The 22,441-nt window shown below is 40.8% G+C and overlaps 1 protein-coding gene across 3 annotated transcripts in view; it reads right to left on the minus strand.

The window, feature by feature from the left end:
• Positions 1-1,506: 1,506 nt before the first annotated feature.
• FGGY (FGGY carbohydrate kinase domain containing) overlaps positions 1,507-22,441 on the minus strand; it is a 401,889-nt gene continuing 380,954 nt past the window's right edge. For all 3 annotated transcript variants that reach the window (XM_037498322.2, XM_054690943.1, XM_054690944.1), the window contains exons 15-16: positions 6,462-6,523; positions 1,507-1,876 (exon numbers count right to left, since the gene is read on the minus strand). In XM_037498322.2, coding sequence (XP_037354219.1) covers positions 1,795-1,876; positions 6,462-6,523 — 144 coding nt within the window. In that variant the 3' untranslated portion in view covers positions 1,507-1,794. The remainder of the gene's footprint in view (positions 1,877-6,461; positions 6,524-22,441) is intronic.

Raw genomic sequence — 22,441 nt, forward strand, 5'->3', positions numbered from 1 at the left:
AATGCATATTTCATTTAATCCTCATTATATTCCTGTGAAGTAGGTGTATTAATACTTCATTTTTAAAGTAAGGAAGCTGAGGTTTGGTAAAGTTTCTGTAAGTGACACAGCTAGTAAGAGAAAAAGCCAGGCCCAGACCCCAAGGGCTCATTGTCATTACACTATATTGCTTTGGCCCTTAGATCCCCATTTTGACCTCCACTGATTTCCCCTTTTCTGACTGTTTGATGCACTCCATGGCAGCAGGTGCTTTGTTTTACTGCATCTCTCACAGTATACTGTGATGGGTTTACTTGTCTCCATCTCTCATTAGACTGGGGGTTCTATGTGGGCAGGGGCCACATTTTATGCACAGCTCTACCCGCAGTGCTTAGGACCATACCTAGCAGAGATTCTGATTCTGACCAAAGCATTTGTTGACCGAGTTAAGAGTGTGTGAGTATGCACATGGCTTTGTATGTGTTTATCATGGCATCAACTATAGCTCTTCCTTTTAAACACTTGTCTACATCCAAAGCTTTAAGCCACCATATTTCTTTAATCTGGAAAATTTCCATAGCCTTTCTCTATCTTTGACAGACATTTTTGAAGAATAGAGTCTATTAAATAGAATGCTGACTATTCTGCATTTGTCTAATGTTTCCTTATGCTTAGATCTAGGCTGTGCAGTCCCTACCGGGTGATGCTGTGTCTTTCCCAGGCTACCACATCTGCTGGAACTCCAGGAACATCTGCCCATTGAACTTGATTCTGATCACCCAACCAGGATGTCCTATTTCTTCCCTGTACAGTTAACATTCTTTTTTTCCTCCTGAAATTAATAAACAATCTGTGAGGAGACATTTTAAGACCATGTATCATTCTGTTACTCATCAAAATGCTCTCATATTCATTGATGATTCCTGCTTCTACCTATCTTCACTATGATGATTGCAAGATGACGATTCTGCAATTAATTAAATGCAATATCTGATTCCAGCTGAATCCTGTATGGGGGAAAATGCCATAAAACATTATTGAATTATTCACAAATTGACTATGAATATAAATGCCAAATTAAAGTACTATATTAAAGTCTCCTAAAATTTTCTCTCAAATGAATCAGAAATGTGCGTGTGTGCATATCAAAAGTGTTTGTTGACTGAATTATATTGAATTTTTCTTTTCTATCTGCTGACTTGTCCTCAATTTAAACTCATCTGAGCCATGGCAGCTCAAGAATCAACATTAGCAGTTGTTCTTGGGTCTGATGTGTGAGTATGTATGTACATTGTGTATGTATGTGTCTATGCATAGTTACATATATATCTTGAGGGAATATACAAATGATGAAGCAAATGATATAAATATTAAAAGGTACAAATGAGGTATGTGACTGTTTCTTGTGATATTCCTATGCCCACAACTTTTCTCTAAGTTTGAAATTATTTACAAATAATAGGTTAATAGCAAGCTTATAGTCACCTACAGAATATACCTAAAGCAATGTTAAGTCATTCATTTAATGGCTGAAATTGAATTAATGATCAAATTTCCCATGCATCATCCCATGTGATCTTGAATCAGCCCAAGGTTTAGTCCCATAGGAGAGCCCATGGCCTCTGCGAAATTTCTGTCTCCATGATCGTGTTCCACAAATCCACCAAACTAAGATTGGTCTTGTGAAATGGAAGACTCTATTTCTGGCTGAATATGTCTTGGTTTCCTTTATTAAAAGACAATACAGGAATGTCTTGAATATAAGATGAAATGACAAAGTCCTTGGGGCAATGACCCAGAACCTTCTAGCACTGTTCAGTCACCTTTCATGATGGCTGCATATTCCTTCTGATGTTCAACCAGCTTCAGGAACACTTGGTATTTCTTGTCATAGTATCTGTGGGACAAAGATGAATGTGCTGAATGATCTCAAGATAAAACTGTTATGTAGACTCCCCTTATATTTAGAAGAACAGGAATTTGTCTGTTATGGGTTTACTGACACCTCCCATTTTCTGGCATCCCAAGCAATGGATCAGTGTGTTTTATCCCATTTTCTTTAACCTACATCTGCATTTTATTTTTTTCTGCATCAAACACCATTTATACTCTGGATACTAGTTCCACCTGGTGAAATACACTGTGCTGAGAAGAGTGTCCACGTAACTGTTAGGAATCTTACAATAAATAACACTGTATTGCAACATTACATAAGTTTCAGGTGTGCATCATTATAAATCAAGGTCTGTCTATATTTCTATTTTAGAGGTAAAGACATTTATGTAGAGAGTCACATCTAAAGTAGTATAGTTAAAACTGGGCAGAGCTGGAATTCAAATTCAGGTCTGTCTGACTCCAAAGCCTCTGCTGCAATGAACTGGAGGACCCAGGCTCACCCCAGAACCTTTCATATTCCTGTCTTCAACAAAAGCTTCATGTGTGACCAGTTGCAGGTTTGATAAGTGGTTTAAAACCACAGCTTGACCAGCAATAAGCACAAGTGTTTTAATTAACTTTCGTATATTCTACACTACCTTTTCTTCATAGACAACGGCCTCTGGGAGTAAAACCCCATGAACATGTGGCTCAGGCCTTTCCTGTAGCGGTGCCCAGCCTTGCTCTCCTCTACTCTACAGCTGAACCTGCAGGGAGAGCTGTTTGGTTTGGTGTTGGCCATAATTAGAGGGCAGCGCGGCCCAATCCCAAGGGAATAATAGTAGCTAAGACAAATTAAATTTGAAGACTACAGCTGTATCCCTATTCTTCTAACATGGGGTGAAGAGTTGATGAAGCCAGTTTAGCAAGTCTTAAACATTCTGGGGTACTTCGAAAGGAAGACTGCATGAGGGAGCTTTGATGCCAGCTCATGAATTGGGTGAAAGAGACTGTAAGAAGTAACACAGGGACTTCTGCTAGTAACATGCAAGAGTTAAAGGAATTCATAGGATTCCCTCCACCCACCATTTGAACCTTAAGCATTTTGGCAACTTATTAGCTATGATGGGGCCAAACATAGGGTTAAGAGGTAGACTCTGAAGCCTGGGTTTGAATCTCAGATTGACCCGTTGTTGTGTGACCCTGGATCTATTACTTAATTTATTTGTGTCTCTTATGTGAATTGAAAAGTATTTAGAATAGTACCTGTCTTCTAGTAAGTGATGGTTACTTGTTATGGTGCTTGTTATGGTTACTACTTAAAAAAAAAAAAATCCAGGAACTAATTAATACTCTAGATCAATCTTGCTGTATGTAGGTGATACTAAAATCCACACTCTGAGCCTCCAAATTGATTTAACTGAAAATTATAGAATGGTTTTCAGCATAGTGATGATCCTCGTTCCAATGATCCTTTATGACAACATAATGCTAAGCTATCTTTCCACTAGATGAGGCGGATTTCCTGACCTTGGAATTTCAAAACTGCTAGTTTTGAAATTACTACCCCTGAGTTACTACCCCTTTTCATATCCTTTAAGATTTCCAATTTTAACACTGACACCTTTGCAGCACTGGCTTTATTCTCTGTACAATGGGAAAGGCACCAACTTTTCAGGCAGAGAAGCCTGGGGCCTCTGTGTAAATTTTTTAAGCCCCAGTTTCCCTGCTATAAAAATGGGTGACAAGCTGTACTATATCATAGACTGAATTTTTGACAAAATAAACATGAAATACTCTATGAGTTGTTAGTGCTTACAAATGTGAATTATTGTTTTTTAATCATGTTAATCTGGAACACCAAGAGTGGCTAGATTATATCTTTCCCTTTTCACAAATGGGAAACAGGTCCAAAGCACTTTCCTCTGTTTTCTTTCAATCTTGCTAAAATATATATAACATGAAATTTACCACTGTAAAATATATATAACATGAAATTTACCACTGTAGCCATTTTTAAGCCAACAGTTCAGCGGCATTAAGTGCATTCACACTGTCACACAGCCATCTCCACTATCCTTCTGCAGAGCTTTTTATCTTGCACAACTAACTCTGTACCCATTAAACATTAATTCCCTATTCTCTCACCTTTCCCAGTCCCTGGAAACCACCTTCTACTTTCTGTCTCTGAATCTGATTGTTCTACGTACCTCATATAAGTAGAATCATGCAACATTTGTCTTTTTGTGGTTGGCTTTTCCACTTAGCATAACATCTTTAAGATTCAACCACGTTATAGCTTGTGTCAGAATTTCCTTCCTTTTTAAGACTTAGTAATATTCCGCCCTGTATATATACTACTTTTTATTTATCTAGTCATCTGTCAAGTGACACCTGGGTTCCTTGCATGTTTTTGGCTACTGCAGATAGTGCTCCAATAAACATGGGTGTATAAATATCTTGAGACTCCGCTTTCAGTTCTTTCAGTTCATCCAGAAGTGGAATTTCTAGACCATATGGTAATTCTATTTTTAATATTTGAGGAACTATCCCGCTACTTTCCACAATGGCTGTACCATCTTACACACCCTCTTATGTAAAATATGTGTAAAGGAAGTCAATTTATCCACATCCTTAGTAACACTTGTTATTTCCTGGTTGTTGATAAGTAACCATCCCATGGGCTTACAACAGTATCTCAGTGTAGTTTTGATTTGCATTTCCTTAATGATTATGAGGTTCCCATCTATTTTTTCCCAGCTTTTGACCGCTTGCATATCTTCTTCAGAGAAATGCCTACTCAGGATCCTTGCCCAGTCTTTGATTCGTGCTGTAAGGCTGTTATTGTTGAGTTTTAGGAGTTCTCTATATATTCTCAAGGATAAATTTGGTATGGGATCTTCTTAAAATGCGTATCAAAGAACAGTCACTAGATCAAGCTCTCCAGGAACCTGAATTTTAAAATCAACTGAATCCTCTCATCCATATTTTCTCCATGCTAGTCAGTTGCTTCTGTTTCTCACAGACCTAAGTAAATGTTCCCTGTAGATAATATGATTTGAGGCATTGAGGAGACATGAGCCCAGCTCAGAAGGAAACTGGCTCTTTCTACTTGCAAGTCTAGAGGTGGCCTGCAGATGGCGATAGAGCACCACGTGAACCTGCTCCATGAAGGCGGCTTCCACTGAAAGCTTAAAAACAGACTTCCCTTGATAGTTTTTGAAGGGTCAGTAAAGAGATGGAGATGTTTCTAATTTCAACAAAAGTGCTGGCCCTCTGCTCCCACTGACGTGGAGAACTCAGATGTTTCAGTGTGCGGGTTCTGATTCCTCTGACCTGGGTATTTAGACACAGGTTTACATTTAAAGGGATAACATGCCAATTGGGTCTCTTTTTCTCCTGGACATTGCTAACATTGTTACATAGGGTCAAGCTTCGGTGGGATCAGTACCTTTGCCTTCATTACATGAGATGGAACTTGCAATAATTTGACTTGAAATATTTTCCTAAAATTATAAAAGGCCTTAAGCTACTGTCCTTTGTCTTTAAACCATATATCAGTGACTAGGTACAGTCCTTTTTCATCTTTAACTTGGATGAGTGAAAAAGTCTTCCAGCTCTTTCTCTGCTTCCATCCTTAATCCCTCTAATTTATCCCCTAAGAGGGAATCTTTCTAAAAGCTGCATCTACCCAGATCCCACCACTGCCTGAAAGTTATCATCACCATTCTGATTACGGGATGAATCTGAGGTCTTGAGCAAGGCCTCAAAGCTCCTTAGGAGATGACCCCTTTAGTCTCCCTGACACCAGTTCCATTACTACTTCCTGCCATTTCCCATCTTATACTCTTTTTCAGAATTATGTGTTGTTTATAGTTACGCTAACATACCATACTGTTCCCACCTTTGTAACTTTGCATATTCTTATTCCCTCTCCAGTCCTACCCTGACTGGACCTGTCTGGTAATTTAAACATTTTAAAATAGCTAGACCTCACTTCCTTTCAAAAGTTTTTGCTCACCCCTACAGTAACACTCCTTCCTTGCTGCTTTGTTATCTGGTGTAGTACATACCCCTTTGTTCTGAAATGCTCTATGTGTATAAATGAGATTGTGTGTCTTAGTCCCCTCTAAATCCTGTCTGAACACTAATGGCCATAGTGACTTGAATATAGCAGGAACTCAATAAATTAGTGGGGTTTTTTTTTGTATTGGGGTTAATACACTGATAAAGTTATGTTGTAGCCCTCAATGCCACATGATGCAAAGGGTAGAAAAACAGGCAGATGCTACTATGTCCTTTGATGGATGAAATTAAAAAAAATCCCTATTTAGAACAGAGAAGACCAGGTTTGCTGCTAGGGACCTAGAGAAAAGAACATTGGTCTGAGAGTTCCGATGTTTGCATGGGACTGCCAGGTATGGCCTTAAGTAGTGCTGAGATTGTAGGTAATTGCAAGTGATTTTACCTCTCTGGGGTTTAGTTTAATCAACTATTAAATCAAAGGACTAGATTAGCTGATGTCTTCAGTTTATTCCAGTGGTGTACTGCCTGTCTTTACTGGTCCTCATGCCATAGCATTGTGCATATAACAAATAAAAACTTACCTTTTATCCTCAAGTCTGGGAAATACAACTTTCCCAACTTTGCTCATTCTTGCCATTGCCTCCTGTCAAATAGAAAACAGAACACAGAAAGCTGAGTTGGAAATCAACAACCAAAGTGAATTAGTCCTAGGCAAGAACATGTTAATCAAAATCTACTTCCTCTTAAGATATCCAGTTAGTCCATTATTTTTGACTTATTTTCTCTGGTAATAAGAATAAAACTCAATAAACACTAAAATATTAAAAGTCCTATCTATGAGCCAACTGCTTATACTTAATATATGGCTAAGGTAGAGGTCTCTGGGGTGCAAATAAGCAGAAGGCAAAGCCCTAGTGATGGCAGGGAGCAGGGAGAGGGAATTATTTCCCCTCTCATTGGACACGAGGGCCGAGAAGGCAACATAATCAGCCACTGAGCATACTGTCTACTTAATTGATGGGCCCTGCTTTGTATATATACTTTAAGACCTCATCATTTTATCTTCAGATTTTTCCCCAGCAGTCTCTGAAACTGTGAGTACAGATGTGAGACCTCTGAGTCTAATTGACTTGAGTTCTAGAATCTGACTTTGGGACACTCTGCCTTGACAATGGAGCAACTGGGCTGACAGGAGGTTATGGTGCCTAGACAGTGTGATCTGGAGTGTGCATACAGATTAACCACGGACTATATTGGCTCCATTATATGCATAGAGGGTTAGGTTTCTGGGGCCATCTCCCAGTGTTGTTAAGGCTGTGGAAAGTGAGGGGGAGAGGAATGAACCCAAATTTTGGGATCCAACAGGTTCAACTAGGGATGTGGCAAGTAATAGCATGATGAATCTGCTCAGACCAGGCCCTAGCTACTGGTCTTATTTTTAAGGATGCAGTCACCCTGGAGTGACATATGTACAACTTCTTATTCCACGTATTTTTTTAATTACTCACTATGTACGCAAATGCTAGGCGGGAAGGAAAAAAATGTACAAAGCTGGCTACCATGTAGTAGAATGTAAAAGCTCCTGGGTATCTTTAAAACATATTCAGGGGTCCCCCTGCAACCATCCTTGCCACCCCACTATGATATATATATCTATCATAATTTTCACCCTAATTCTCTTCTGACATGCCTTGTATTTACTGGTTTATGTGTTTCATATCTGCCCTCTCCACTCCTCTCCTAACCAGAATATAAAGTATGGGAGAGCAGGAGCTTTCATATGCTGCTTAACCTCAGCACCTGGAATTCTCATAAAATATATTGATCCTGGGCCTCCCTGGGCGCAAAGGGTTAATTCTCAGCACTATCAAGCTATTGGCAGCCACTGTGGCATCAGTTCAATCCCGGCCAGGGAGCTACCCACATGGTGCAGCAGACCTCTCCTGTCTCACCCACTGTTCCCCTCAGCAGTGTATTTCAGTAGATCTGCCTGTTCTGCTCCCCACTCTGTCTCTGGTGGATCCTCTCACCCCCAACCCTGCATCTCTGGCTTATACCCCAGTTCTTGCATGCACAAATAAAAAAATCTTAATATATATATATATATATATATATATATATAAACAAAATATATTGATCCCATTCTATGTGCCAAGCACAGTATCCAGTATACAAAGAATATGGCAGTGAAGCGTGCAGGGGCCCTTTCCTCTAGGGCCCTTTCCATTCCACCAGGGGATGGAAAAGACATTGACCATGACCAAATCAGAATGTGGCCAAGACTATGCTGGAAGTGGAATCACTTCATTTCAGTAGTTATTCAAGGCTTGGAAAACTTGACAGCTATTTCATTTGCTAATCACTTACACATATTTCCAATTTAGTTAGGCTGCTCTACCAACTCTTGATGGTAGGAACACTCTGAACTAGTTATCTGGTTCCTTAGCAATCAACAGCTTTTAAAGTGCTGATTGGGAGAGCAGAGATGCTGAGAGCAGCACGCATACTGACAACAGAAAGAAATGGTAGTCTTTAGTAAGGAAGGGAAGTTATTAAAGAGAAAACCATAGCGAAAAGGCAAGCATTGGAAACAAACAAGGGAGGGGCAGTCGGGGCTGTTTTGTGACGGGCAAGCAGTCCAAGCTCGTCTTGGCGAGGCTGCTGCTGTTTCACTAAACAATGCTATCTTTTTTTATTTTTTAATTTTATTTAATTTTATATATCTTTACATCATTTTTCATTTTTGCACAATGTATGCATTTTCATCTTGGTTCTAGTCCCCATACAACCCCCATACCCCCTTATTTTGACACTAATCCCTTCTCCCCTCCCCCACCCGCATAGCGTGTCTCTGGTTTATAGTTGCTTTAAACAATGATATCTTAAGGATTCTGCTCACCCCAACATGTGTCAGGGCATTTTCCTTCATAGACCAAGCTCCAACACCTTTAAAGTAAGCCTCACCCCCATTCTGTACCCCCACCCACATCTTCTTGTCTTGTGTCTTGCTGAAGTGGCCCCAGCCTTCCCATCACCAACTGTGTCACTCATTCTCTCCTCTTGCCCTTGTTTCTTCCCTCAGAGTCTTCTCTGCGCACTTCCAGGGGGCACTTCTCCACCTCTTTCCTCCTCTAATTATAAAATGCTCTGAGGGGACACCGCACTTGGTCGTCCAGTCCTTCCACCTCAGACTTGAGGTGACCCTCCAGGGCTGCCTCATGGGGCGTCAGGGGAAGTGTCAGGTACCCCATGAAGGCACTTCTCTTGCCACCTAACAGTGAAGTTGGCAGGGTATTCTTTCTTCTCATTACCTTTGCTTGTTTTTTGAAATACATTACTGAGAATCTAACACCAGCAATAGCGATGTCAAAGAATTAAAAAAGAGCTTATTTTGTTTCTCGAGAAAGTACAGACTTAAGCATAAAACTTAGGTCCCACATGGACTCCATGGAGACTTCTTCTGACTCATTCCCTGCCTGCCTCCCACCTAGATTGAGTGACTCGTTTCCACAGCAGTCGGGCTTCCATCTATCACAGCACTTCTGACACAGCACTGCAATTTGTTGTTAGCACATCAGCCTCCCCGACTAGACTACGAGCTCCTTAAGGCAGGAATTATTATAATTATTCCCACTGCCAAACTCAGCATCTGGTATATCATATGCGTTCAGGGAATGTCTGCAGGATGAATGGACTTTGGGATCATACATATGACAGAGGCTAAAATGGATTTTTTGGCTGAAATATAGAGATGATAGATATAAGATAGCAAAGTGATCTGGAAACAGACCACCCTGAAGAGTTTGTGAAAAGAAAAAAAAAGGTGGCTGAGGAACCATTCAAGTCTGAAGACTTTCATCCACATGTAGGGCTAGAAGAAGGGGTGGAATTTCAGGAGAGAACTATGGGTTTATGGCACATTAGGCCTCCTTCCAGAGACTTTCACCCTGCACAAGTCACAAGAGCAGGGGGTACAGAGACTGACAGCCACGTGGATGCATGTCCCTGAGGTAGTGGGTTAGAGCGGAATGAGGGTGAGTCTTGCCTGCGAGAGAGGGGCCAGCTGGCGCTGCCATGCAGAAGTGAAGGGGCAGTTGCGTTGGGGTTAATCAGCACTGCTAGAGCCCACAGGTCTCTTCCCACAGGGCTCATGTGTGAGAGAGCTGTCCCGGGTGTCCTACGTCCTGCCCAGCATGGTCACCTAAGGAGACAGGGAGTCTGCATGAGGAAGCTTGAGTCGACTTACTAGATTTGTCAGGAATTAAGAGACAAGTCTGCAATCTACTAGGACAGGCATTAACAAGGACAAAATATTGCAAATGAGAGGTTTACACAAGTGGAGAGTCCCAGAAGGATCTCTGAGGGAGCTTACTCGCTGGCAATACCTCCCAGTTGATGATAGCACAGAGCCCATTAACGACAGTGCTCATAAGAGAAGAACATTCCCGTAACCGATCTCTTTTCCCTTACCCCCTCCGAGGAGCAAGAAAGAAACTAAGATGTTAGAGAGGAAGTGAATGCAGAAGAAAGAAGAACCCAATCACAGGCATTCTCATTTCTAGTAGACTTACTGGAGGGCTGGGAAATCTCTTACCTTTAGGTGAAAATCGAAGTGTTGATCATGCATATGATTATAGAACGGAACTCTAACTTCTGAATTTGACAGTGTCTCACAACTCCAAGGGACCATAAAACTTGTATGATCTAAGTGACTTTGCATTTATTTAAGCAAATACAGTAAGTCCTCGGACAATGTTCAACGCAGGCCAGGATATTTCTTTTTTCCTTGTTAACAAAGCAAAGTTTAACGAATGATGCTATTTGATGATCTGCTGAAGGGAACTCCCAGTATTTTTAACCAGGTCAAGAAGAACTACTCCTCTGCACACATGTCATGGGAGGTGGGAGTAAAATACAGTTGTTTTTTAATTCTCTCTGAAGAATTGTGCTTGCCCATACACAAGTTGCATATGCACAATAAACATTAGAGGAAAATAAATTAAAATGTCAACAAGTTCAAGAGCACGAGTGCTCATTTTTTTCTCTTGTTTGCGGGATGGTTATGTTTTCTAAATTTTCTACAGTGGCATGTATTGATTTAACAAGGGTAAGAAAAAATAAAAATATACTGTATTCTTAAAAAAAAAAAAAAAAGTTACACAAGCAGTCAAGATGACTCTTGCTGACTCTCTTCTCTCCTGGGAGGCAGGGCTCATTATGGGTATTTGACACAATATGGAGAATGCCCAGAGAATCGGTACTGTCATCAGAAATAGCACTGCTGAGTTTTCCAATTTCTCCAAATAATTAACATAAAATTGAAACCTCATGAACCCACTGGCTGCAGTAAATCTGGAAATTACCATGGCATAACAATATGAATTTATTATGGAAATGCTGACATGTGCTAAATATAGTCACCACCCACAATATACTTCTGTTCAAAAGGGTTTGTTTGAAGTTGGCCTCAAAATTCCTACTTTTTGTCAGCAGGCAGGCTGGACCATCCTAATTGGTGGCACGCTACCCTCTTTGTTTGAGAGTCTAGACAGCACAATGCCTGCAGTGACTTTCCTCTTTCCTTTTTGCCCACACAATGAAAGCTTTTTTAAAACAAAATATTTTGTAAAATAGCATTTTAATCACTTCTTTTCTTTCTCTCGCTAAGGCAGAACTATAAATAAACCATGAAAGTTCACATTTGATCGTCACTTCTGAAGGCAAGTGAAGGGTTTCTATAGGGAAAAATAGGGGCCCTGTACCCTGGCCATGAAAGACCATATTCATGGGGTTGACCCTTCCCTGCCGTGTCAAGGCCGAGACTCTCGTCCACACACACTGCTCCCCACTCTTGGGGGGCAGCGCCAGGCTGTGTGGGCCTGGGAAATACCCAGTACTCAGCTGTTATTGCCTGGATTGGAAACTGCAAGGGCTTGAGATTATATGGGAGTGAGAGACCCCAGGAAATCACGCTAGAGAGAAGAAGGGGTTCTTGAGCTCCCATGGAGAAGACGGGAATTCCATGAGGGATAGACACACTAATGTTAGCAATTCAGGGGCTGGGGGAATCTAATACCTCTTTCCTTACCCAGGTCAAGGAGAACAACGGCCTTATGATTTTGGGAAGACTGTCAGGTAGTTGAGGCTGAGGCACTAAAGGGCACTGCCACCTCGGCAGTGTCCAGAGTAATAAGCAACAGGGACGAACAAACAGGGGGTACATGGAGGAGCTCCACTGAGTCCCTGAAGTGCCCGGGTCAGGTCACCAGAGGGCTCAGGCTGGCCCCATCCTGGCACACACAGGTGCCTGGTGACAGTGCATTGAACTGCTCATTGGAGACATGTACAACTGAGGCAATGTCAGATCACCTGGACTAGCGTTTCTGAAGTGGCATGCATGGATGCCAGGGAGTACCAGACACAATCGATTAGGATTCTAGAAAAAAATATTAGAAGTGCCATTTATGATTTTTAGTCTAAAGAAATTAATTAAGCGCTACCAGGATTTTCTATGCAGATTACTACCAGATCCATCAGTTGGTCCACACAACAGATGGTCATGAGTCACATAGATGGGGGATGTTTCCTAAAGAAGAGGGAGATTCTACCGCATGGAGGAGGCTCAAGCCAGGCCTCGATCTGTGTCCTCAGCATCCAGGGATTTGCTGCATGTTGTCACATAGATGTTCCCGATTAGTGGATTTACAGGTACGGTATTATCTCTAATTTTATTTAAACTAACCCTCACAAAATGGGCAAGCAGGTGGAAATGAGTGAGACAATGGATTAAAGGTAATGGTGATAATTTAGATTTAAGTAAACTGGAAAATGGTGACACTTTTTGCTCAATAATAGGAGCGCTTCACATTAAATAAAAAAAATGAAGAGCTAGTCAGACGAGGTAGAAGTGGGAAAAAAAATCAAGAACACCGCTTGAGGTATTGATACATAGTCACATACAAAATAATTTAAAACTCATAAAATATCTTTTTAAAAGATCACTGAAAAACTTGGTCATCGATGTACTGTGTGCCTTCGGACTCTGAATGGTGTTAGTATGAAGGCATGTTTTTGAAATATTTTATTTCAGTTATATTTCATCCATTTTATGATATCTATAATCATAATAAAGCCCATCTATAGTTTTTTAAAAATATTTATTTATTTATGCATACAAGAATTGGGTACAGACCAGAGGTGCAGGGGGTGAGAGGATTCACCAGAGACAGAGCAGGGAGCAGAACAGGCAGACTGACTGAAATACACTGCTGAGGGGAGCAGCGGGTGAGACAGGAGAGGTCTGCTGCGCCATGTGGGTTGCTCCCTGGTCCGGGAATCGAACTCATGCTGCAGAGGCTGCGAATAGCTTCACAGTGCTGTGCTTAACCCCTTGCGCCACCAGGGAGGCCCCTAGCTATGTTTTTTCATAAGTAAGTTATCATATATTGAAGATGCAAGCTCAAAAAATGTTTAACTGATAGGGCATATGATTAAAAAAAATGTGATGTCTGTTGATTTAGCAACCAACTCCCAAGGGCACTGATATATTACTGGCTTAAGCCAATATTTCCCAGGTGCTTACTGTCTGCCACACACTGCGTTAATCACGTCAGTGACACAGATACCATCATATAGCTTTACTTTATGAATAAAGGAAGTGAGCTGAAAGAGTGTAAGGGATTTTTCCAAGGTCATAAAACCAATATGTATGCAGTCAAGGCAGAATTCCAGCCTTCTCTTATCCCCTATTTTCAGACTTGATATTCCTGTACTCCCTAAAATGCAAAAAGCCTGCTCTTTGAGTCTCCAGGCTGCAGACCACGTCCCACTTCTGCTGCTGATTAGCTATATGACCTCCTGGGTGAGAATGAGTGAGTGTGGGGTGTGCCAAAGCAGTACACTTTACCTTTTCTCAGATACTGACATAGCTCTAAATCCATGAATCTGCTTTCTTGAGGAACTCTGACTCATTTTACTGGAACAACAAGTTCACATGCTAATGTGTGGGTTGAGGCACATGACCCCTCCATAGAAAAACAGAAAGTAGAGCAATGTGATTTTCCTACAACAAACATTAAAAAATCACCAGTTGTTCTTTTATTTATTTTGTTTTCTTTTTGGCACAGTTGTATTTTGAACTGCACCTGGCATTTGGTGTAACCTCCATGCATTGGAGACAACAATGTCAATTTAGAAGCAGGAAGGGAGGAGAGATAGGAAAGAGTGGGAGAGGTTCTCATCATTAACCATGATATAAAGACTCATTTATAAAAATGCACAGTGTCTGAGTATCTATCTATCTATCTATCTATCTATCTATCTATCTATCTATCTATCTATCTATCTATCTATCCATCCATTAATCTGTCCATTCAGCAAACCAACCAACCAACCAACCACACACACACACACACACACACACACACACACACACACATCTTGTTTGGAGTACTGATCATGTGGGTATACCCGTTTATTAAGGTTCATCAAACTTTACACTTAAGATCTGTGTATTTTACTTTATGTGTACTGTTTCGCAATTTAAGTGTTGTAAAAAAGATAATATATGTCTAAGTGTATGTGTTGTTATATTTTATTTTTAATTAGATGATGCCTACCAAACAAAAACTAAAAACTTTAAAAGACCAGGTCTCCATTCTTGACTTACAAATATGCCTCATATTAGTCTCTTGATGAAAAAGGAAGGTTGGGGTCTGGAGGTTCTCCAATTTTGCAGGAAATGGAGACGCTAATGGAAAGATATTGGGTTTTACAGATAAATAGACTTGGGATTGTAGCTGGGTTCTGTTATTTACCAGATGTGTGAATCAGCCTCAATATTCCTATCTAAAAAGTGGGAATAATAATATCTACTCATAGTATTGTCAAAAATTCAAGTATCCCACTACCATCTCCTTACTCATCATCTAACTACTTCTACTTTGGTATCTTAATAACAGGGTTAGTCAGAATGACTTTTCAGTAAGTTGGAAAATGGAATATGGTGATTAAAATTATAGTCTCTGGTTATAACAGACTGTCAGAGTTTGAAATTGGGCATTACCACTTACTAGTTGCATTATTACAAATTATTTCACTTCTTTATGCCTCTTTCTTCCTCATCCAAAATTAGGAATAATAGGATGCCTCTTGTAGGACTGTTGTGAAGATCTGGTGAGTTATTTCAGGTAAAGCACTAAGAACAGTGCCAGCATATAGTACATGCTAAGTAAATCTTTTTTTTTTTTTTTTAAAATAGAGGCATGTTTTATTTATTTATTTGTTTGTTTGTTTATACAAGCACTGGGTACAGTCAGAAGCGCGGGAGGGTGAGAGAATTCACCAGAGCCAGAGCGGGGAGCAGAGCAGGCAGAAGGACCGAAGTACACTGCTGAGGGGAGCAGCGGGCGGCAGGAGAGGTCTGCGCGCCATGTGGGACCCTCCTCTGGTGGCCAGGGAGCAGCCGGGGATCGAACCGGCGCTGCAGAGGCCGCGGGCAGCTTCGCAACCCAGCGCTCAACCGCTGCGCCACCGGGGAGGCCCCTAAGTAAATCTTAGATATTTATGACTCCTTTATTATGTAAGCTTCTGTGGGCATTTTTTTGTTTGAGTCTTTCACTGCACTAAGAACTGTGCCTGGATAGAACACGCAACTCACAGATATTTGTTCAGGGAATCAATGAATGAGATAGATTAAATTCTGTCTTTCTGGACTGTTTGTTGTCTACAATACTTCTGACACTAAATTTGAGTTTTTTCTCACACTGGTCAATGCTGCAACTTTCCACACATGAAGTGATACGTATTCTACAGCTCATTTCCATTCAGACACTAACCACCCAGATTTAGTGTCAGACCCGATAGGGTCAGTCCTACAAGACTCCATTTCTGAAGTCAGGCAGGAGTCCTGGGCCTCTGTACTTTTGACTAATGAGCTATAAATGGAGGGCTCCCCTACTCAGCTCTCCCAACCTCAGATTGAATAACTTGCTATGAGGCTTATAGAACTCAGGGAAATAGTTTACTTAATGTTACCAATTTATTATATAGGGTACAGTACATTCAACTCTGAAATAGACAAAAGGAAGACATGCGAGGACAAGGTTTGGGGGTGCAGAAGATTAGCTTTCACCCCTACTAAGGGGAACACCACTTTAAACTCTCTGAACCCAGTTGTTTTGGGGGTTTTGTCGTAGTCTCATTATGTAGGAATCATTGATCAAATTATTGGTCATTGATGATTAATTCAATCTCCAGCCCTCTCCCATCCCCACACTTCAGGGGTGCAGCTGAAAGTTCCAAGGCTCAAATAGAGCCTTAATCTTTCTAGAGACTGCCCCTCTTTGCAGCTATACAAAGGCCCCCCAGCCACCAATCATCTCATTAACTTAGAAAAGATATCTTGCCACTCCAGAAACTCTGATGGTTTTAGGAGCTGTCTGCTGGAAATCAGGGATGAAGAATAATTACTTTTTTATTATACTGCAGTATTCCACACCTAAAAACTGCAATGGCCTCACATTACTTTTTGAATGAAATTCAGATTTCATTGGATGATCTAGAACTTCAGGGTCATCCATCAACTTCATCTCTTGCCCTGCACACTATACTGGGCCTGCTGGAAACAAACTGGCCATCTTATGACTGATGGAGTATGTCAAGCTTGCTCCTGCACAGGATCTTCCTGCCTCTCTTCCCCTGGATCTTTGACTTTACAGCTTTTTCATATGTTCTAGGTCCTCAAGAAATAGCTCAAAGAGGTCTTGGCAACTCTTGGTAGAACTGTCCACTTCTCCCAAACACTTGTTGTCACATTATCTCACTTTTCAGTCTCCCTAACCCTTCACAGCACTTAGCATGACCTGAAATTATATTGTTAAATTATATGCATCCTTGTTTATTGTTTGCTTCTTCTCCTGGTCCTCATCTCTACTCCTTTGTAAATGTAAGTGCCGGTAAAGCATGGCCCTTGGCTTTTTTAGTCATTGTGTATGCCTAGCTTCTAGTAGGTATCAGTTAAACCTTACCCAGAAGTAAAAACTTATTGAAGGCCTGTTTTAGTGTGGCACGTTGTACCCATCATTTTATGCTACAGACATGCTGTGACAAAAGTCTTATCTAAATTTCTATGGAGGAAAGAGAAGTTCAGAGAGGTTAAGTGACTTGCCTAAGCTAATAAGTAGCTTAGCTAGAATCTGAAACTTACTTTAATTCATGAATAAAATTAGACCTATTCCTTGAGAAGATTATAGCCAATAGGCAGATGTCTAGCTTATGACAATTTATGTTCTTCTGATGACTTTGGAGTACTGGAAAACCCTTTCTGCACTAAGGCAAATTCAATTATAGTATGATCCTTTGTTTATAAAGGCAGGGCAGTGGATTCATTGACATATAGAAGATTGTTTCTATCAATTTTTGAAACAAAATTGTTGCCAGCTGTATGGCCCTGAGTAAGGTCCTCCCCCTCCCTGGGACTCACTCTCCTTATTAGTAAAATGAAGGATTTGGATTAAATTATTTCTAAAGTCTTTGCTAGTCCTGCAATCTTTTGGTTCATGCACATGTTTTTTGTTTTTTTTTTTTTCAAATTAACTTCCAGTTCATTAGTGAACCAGTTACTCCCAGTGGCATACTGTATTAGGGTTTTTATAGGTCCACTATGAGACAGAACATACCTACTGTGTTTCCCCAGCAAGGGACAATTTCATTCTAATTCAGTCACAGCAAACATGGCACAGGGGTGTGGTTCAACAACAGGTCAAACCACCCATCACTGCTGCAATACTTTGAGGTGGGGTCCAAATACATGGCCTGGCTGTTAAGGGTCTGGGTTCAAAATAAAAGGGGTTGAGCAAGTATTTGTCCTACTTACATGAGTTTGAATTGCCTCTTACTAGTTTTCTAAAAGCAACAATACTAAGTATTTTTTGCAAAAAGAATCAGGCAGATTATACACTTCAAAACTGCAAGCCATCACACATACTAATCCACTGTTGACTGGAAAAGAAATGAGTCTGTTGACATTTCTGACTGAGAAAGCATAAAGCACTGCAGTGAGCTATAATAGAATACTAATAACAACAACAAAAACTCAATAATGACAACTAACATTTCTTGAGTATGTGCACGGCCCAGCACTATATTAAACATGCACTCTACTTCATATCCCAGTAGAAAGATGAGAAAAATATGCAGCGTTGGAAACTCTACTCTCACTCATTCACTGTGGAGCAAAGTTCTGGCAATTCATATACTGTCATTCAAGGCCATTTAATAGTGAGTCTCAATTTCTTTATTTTAAAAATGGTTATTTATTTTATAGGCCTGTTGTGTGATCTAAATGCCCAGAAGTGTAATTATTATTACTACTATGTACCCATCAACGGAAACAAACCTCATTTTCCCAGAAATTTTATCCAAAGTAAGATCTGTGAAATGTACATGAGGGTGGATGTGTCAGGTCGGTAGGGCAGATGGGCTGGGAAGGTCATGACTCCTTGTTATTATTTCCAGACAATTATTTCTCTGTCTGTAAGCAAAAACCCTGTTCTTCTTGAGGTTTATACCACCTTATGCTAGAGACACAATGTTAAGCCATAATTCATTTAAAACTAACTTCAGGAGGGAAAAGATGAGCAGATAGATTGAATCCTAAGTCAGGAGTTGGGGAGGTTTAGGATGGCACCAAAACAGTAAAACAAACAAAGGGCTGGGAGGAAATTGGGAAGCCAGCTGGGTAGGGAAGAAGCAGAGGTCAGAGAGAAGGATGGAATGCCAGTCCAGACTGAGTCACTGTTGTGTCTTTTAAAATTGATTTATAATCTCTTTTGTATTTTCAAAGCTTCCTGGTTTCAGTCTGTGTTAGCATTTATCACACAGTAGGATGACAGTCTACTTATACATGCCTTCCCCCTTGGAAAACGAAATCTAAGAAGATAGAAATGATTTAGTTTTATCAGTATTCCCTGCAATTGATACAATGTGATTCTTCAAATAATGCATGCTGAGCGAAGAATGAAAGAATGAATGAGTAGATGAATGGATGAATGAATGAATGAGTGAATCGCGGATGGGATATCTGTATAAAACAAATTTGGGATCTGCCTCAGTTATACATGTTGGTATTTCCTGTCAGGTCAACATCTTCACTGTCAAATGTCACAAAGTCAAGTCCATGGTCTCTGGACTGCCTTGATTGGAACTCTTACTCTTTCGACGGAATGGCTTGGGAATTTACTAACATCTTTATGCCTTTATTTACTCATTTGAAAAATAGAAATGATAGAAATACTCACAGATTTATTAAGATAAAAGAGAAAATGCATATAAAACATCCATCTAATTTTGTACCTGGCACAATCCACAGCTTAAAATTTTGAGTTATTTTTATTCTTATAATTATATCCATCTCCACCCCAGCACTACAGAGAATCTTGTAATGTTTTCTTGAGTGCTACTATTTAAAGACAGTGCTTCCTAATCTTCTGCTACATGTGACATGCTGCCTGGGCAGGCAAGTGATAAGAGCATGGAAAGAAGGAAACATTCAACACTGAACACCCGCTGATGCCTGCGGTTAATGAGAGGAAGGAAGATGAACAATGAGCAGAAGGTGCTGTTGGGGGGAAAAAGTTGTAGTAGCTTTTATGTTTAGAAACACAGTTTATTTTTGGGTTGGGCTTCCAGGTCTTTTACATAAAACAATCAAAGAACTATGTAAGCTGTGTTTATGAATATGAGCTTACATTCTGGCTTTCACAAGACATAGGGAATTCAGTCCACTTCCCTCGGTTACTAAATTATGGACAAGCACATGATGTACTGGAAAGGGAACTTTTCTGGAAATCAGGAGGCTCAAATCCTGTATTAATCTCAGTCTGGGCTCTGTAATTTTTGAATGAGTTGCTTCCTTTCTTTGGATCCTAGTTTCCTCTTCTTCTAAATGGGAGGTTTGAGCCAGGTGTTAGTGTTACTGTTCAACTAATAGTTACTGAGTGCCTACTGTGTGCCTGACACAGGGCTAGCCAGTGTAGGTACATCCATGAACTAGACAGCCCTAGTCTCTGACCTCGTGGAATTTACAGTCTATGGGGGAAACACAGGTGATGTAGGAGAGGCCCAGAGTACGACAAAAGGAGTGTGAGTTCAGAGACTAGGTGAAGGTTCAAAACAAGTGGGCTAAAGAAATTTGATGAAAAGGGTTCCAGGCTGAAGGGATGCATATTTGAAGGTGCCAAGTCCAGATTTGAAGGACTAGAAGAAGTGCCAGAAGGATGGGGTGGACAAAATGAAGAGACTAGTGAAAACAGGAGTCAGATTTTGAATACCCTTTTAAACAGGTTTCTCACCTTATGCCGGAGTCAAAGGGAGGACGCTGGAGAGTTTTAAGTCAAAGCGATGTTATTTGAGTTTATAAAAAAATCACTTTGGCTAATGTGTAGAGAATTGCAAAATGGAAGCAAGGAAACAATTCCAGAGACCCTGGAACAGTCTAGGTGAGAGGTGGTGGTGGTATGGATGAGGGTGGTGACTGTGGAATTTAAGCAAAGAGGAAGACATCAAGAGATGAAAGATGTAGTTTAGAAAGAGACTGTGAGAAACTGAAGGGGAAGGAAAAGAGCGGGTGGGTTCAGAATATCCTTGAAGTGCTAGCAGTAGTGGTAAAAGTAGATGTGGTGCCATTTACAGACAGTGCCGCATCCTGGGGCAGTGCCAGTTTTGTAGGGAAAGGTGGAGATGACGGATTAGGATTTGAACATGTTTAAATCAGATGCTTTCAAGCCTTGTGAGTGGAGCTGCTATGTGGATTGCTGTAGAGCTGCCAGCACAAAAATAGATCATGATCCTTAGAAGTGGATGAGAGGCACAGAATCCTGTAGAAGAACAACATAAATGTTAGGTAGAACAGAGAGGGGAGTTGACAAGGAATTTGGAAAATGGCGCTCAGAGGAGTAGGAGGAAAATCAGGAAAGTATGTTGTCAATGGAAGAGCATTTCAATGAAGCGAGTGGCCCCCAAGGGGCTCCTTGTGCTGAGCAATCACCCAGGTTAGTGTTAGTGACTGAGGCTAGCGTGATTTTTTGTGGGACTGTGGAAGTGAAAGGTAGATGATCCTTGGTTAAGGAGGCAGGTACAGTGGTAAGAGAATTGTGAGTAAGGATAATTATCTCATGACATTTTTGACTGCGAGAGTTAGTAACTGAAGGAACTGATAGGTAGAAAGGATTTTATAAAGATGGGTGAGCTGCGGTGACACTGTCCAATAGAAACAATACAGAAGGGATTGAAAATTTATAGGTGCCACTTAAAAAGAAAAGAGAAATTGGTGAATTCTATTTCTGTATCTTTTATTTCAACTACTATATCCCAAAGATGATCATGTCAACAAATAATCAATAAAAAATGATCGATATCTTACAGTCTTTTATTTACACTAAGTCTTTGCAACCTAGTGTGTACCTTGCCTTTCAATTTGGACTTGCCAAATTTCAAGCACTTAATAAATGTGTCTGACTAGTGGCTGCCGCATCAGACAGCATGCTTAAATGCTGACCAGCAGTTAGTGTGGAAGCAGGGGCTAACTAAACGGGAGTGAGGGAGATGGAAGGGCTGAGCGGAGTGTGAGAGGCAGTAAGAAGAAGAGGATGCTCCGATCAGATGAGGAATGTGCAAGGCTGGTTTCTGTGAAATACACATGTCCTCAAGTTCTTAGGTGTGTTTCCTGCTGGTCTCCTCTCAAGCAGTACCGGTCCAGGTTACCTTCTTACTTACAGCCAGTGGATTGGGCCGAAAGGGGGAAGAGAGTGTTATCTAACTTCTGCTGTGTGTCTGATACACGGGTATGACCTAGATGTATTCCCAGGGGCTTTGAACATGGGGAATGCTCAGTGGTGATGGGATGAATAGAATCTTTCGAGGATCATGTTCTCTGTGTCAACTACTACATGGCCTGATAAGAGGACAAAGATTAGAAATCAGAGCTGCAAAGCTGGGAGTAGAGCACAGGCGGCACTAGAAATAGCTAGGTTAGGATTCCAGTAGTGTGACCTTGGAGCCTAACCTCCTTTGGTCCATTGACAAAGTTTCTTCATTTATAAAAACTGGTCAACACCTGATAGGCAGTTGTGTGGACTAAGTGAGACCAAGGATGCAAAGCTCCTGGCACATGTAAGGGCTGGGCCAAAACCTGTTGCTGTCTTTCTCTGATTTAATCATTTCTCCCAATTCCCAGAATTATTGCTTTCTTCTGCTGCTGTATGCCAGGCACAGAAGACAGCAGTGGTTTTCCGACAGCTTCCCAATCATTATCACGCTAGGGATTTTTCTTGTTTTGTTTTGGTCACTTTGGGGTCTTGGTTTAGACCTTGATGACCTGAAGTGACCATTCATTGCAGACTGAGGTATTTTGGATAGTGGCTTTTCCCCCATCTTTGAATAAACAACACCAAAAGCTTTCGTTACCCTTAATTCCAACTCTCATTTACCATCTGGTGTCTGGTTTGGCTGCATCTGTGTTTGCTTAATGACTTTAGGCGAAGGCTGAGTTTACATATGGGAA

This window comes from Talpa occidentalis, unplaced genomic scaffold (assembly GCF_014898055.3).
Source record: "Talpa occidentalis isolate TD23 unplaced genomic scaffold, MPIMG_talOcc4v2.1 talOcc4.9, whole genome shotgun sequence".
NCBI lineage: Eukaryota > Metazoa > Chordata > Mammalia > Eulipotyphla > Talpidae > Talpa > Talpa occidentalis.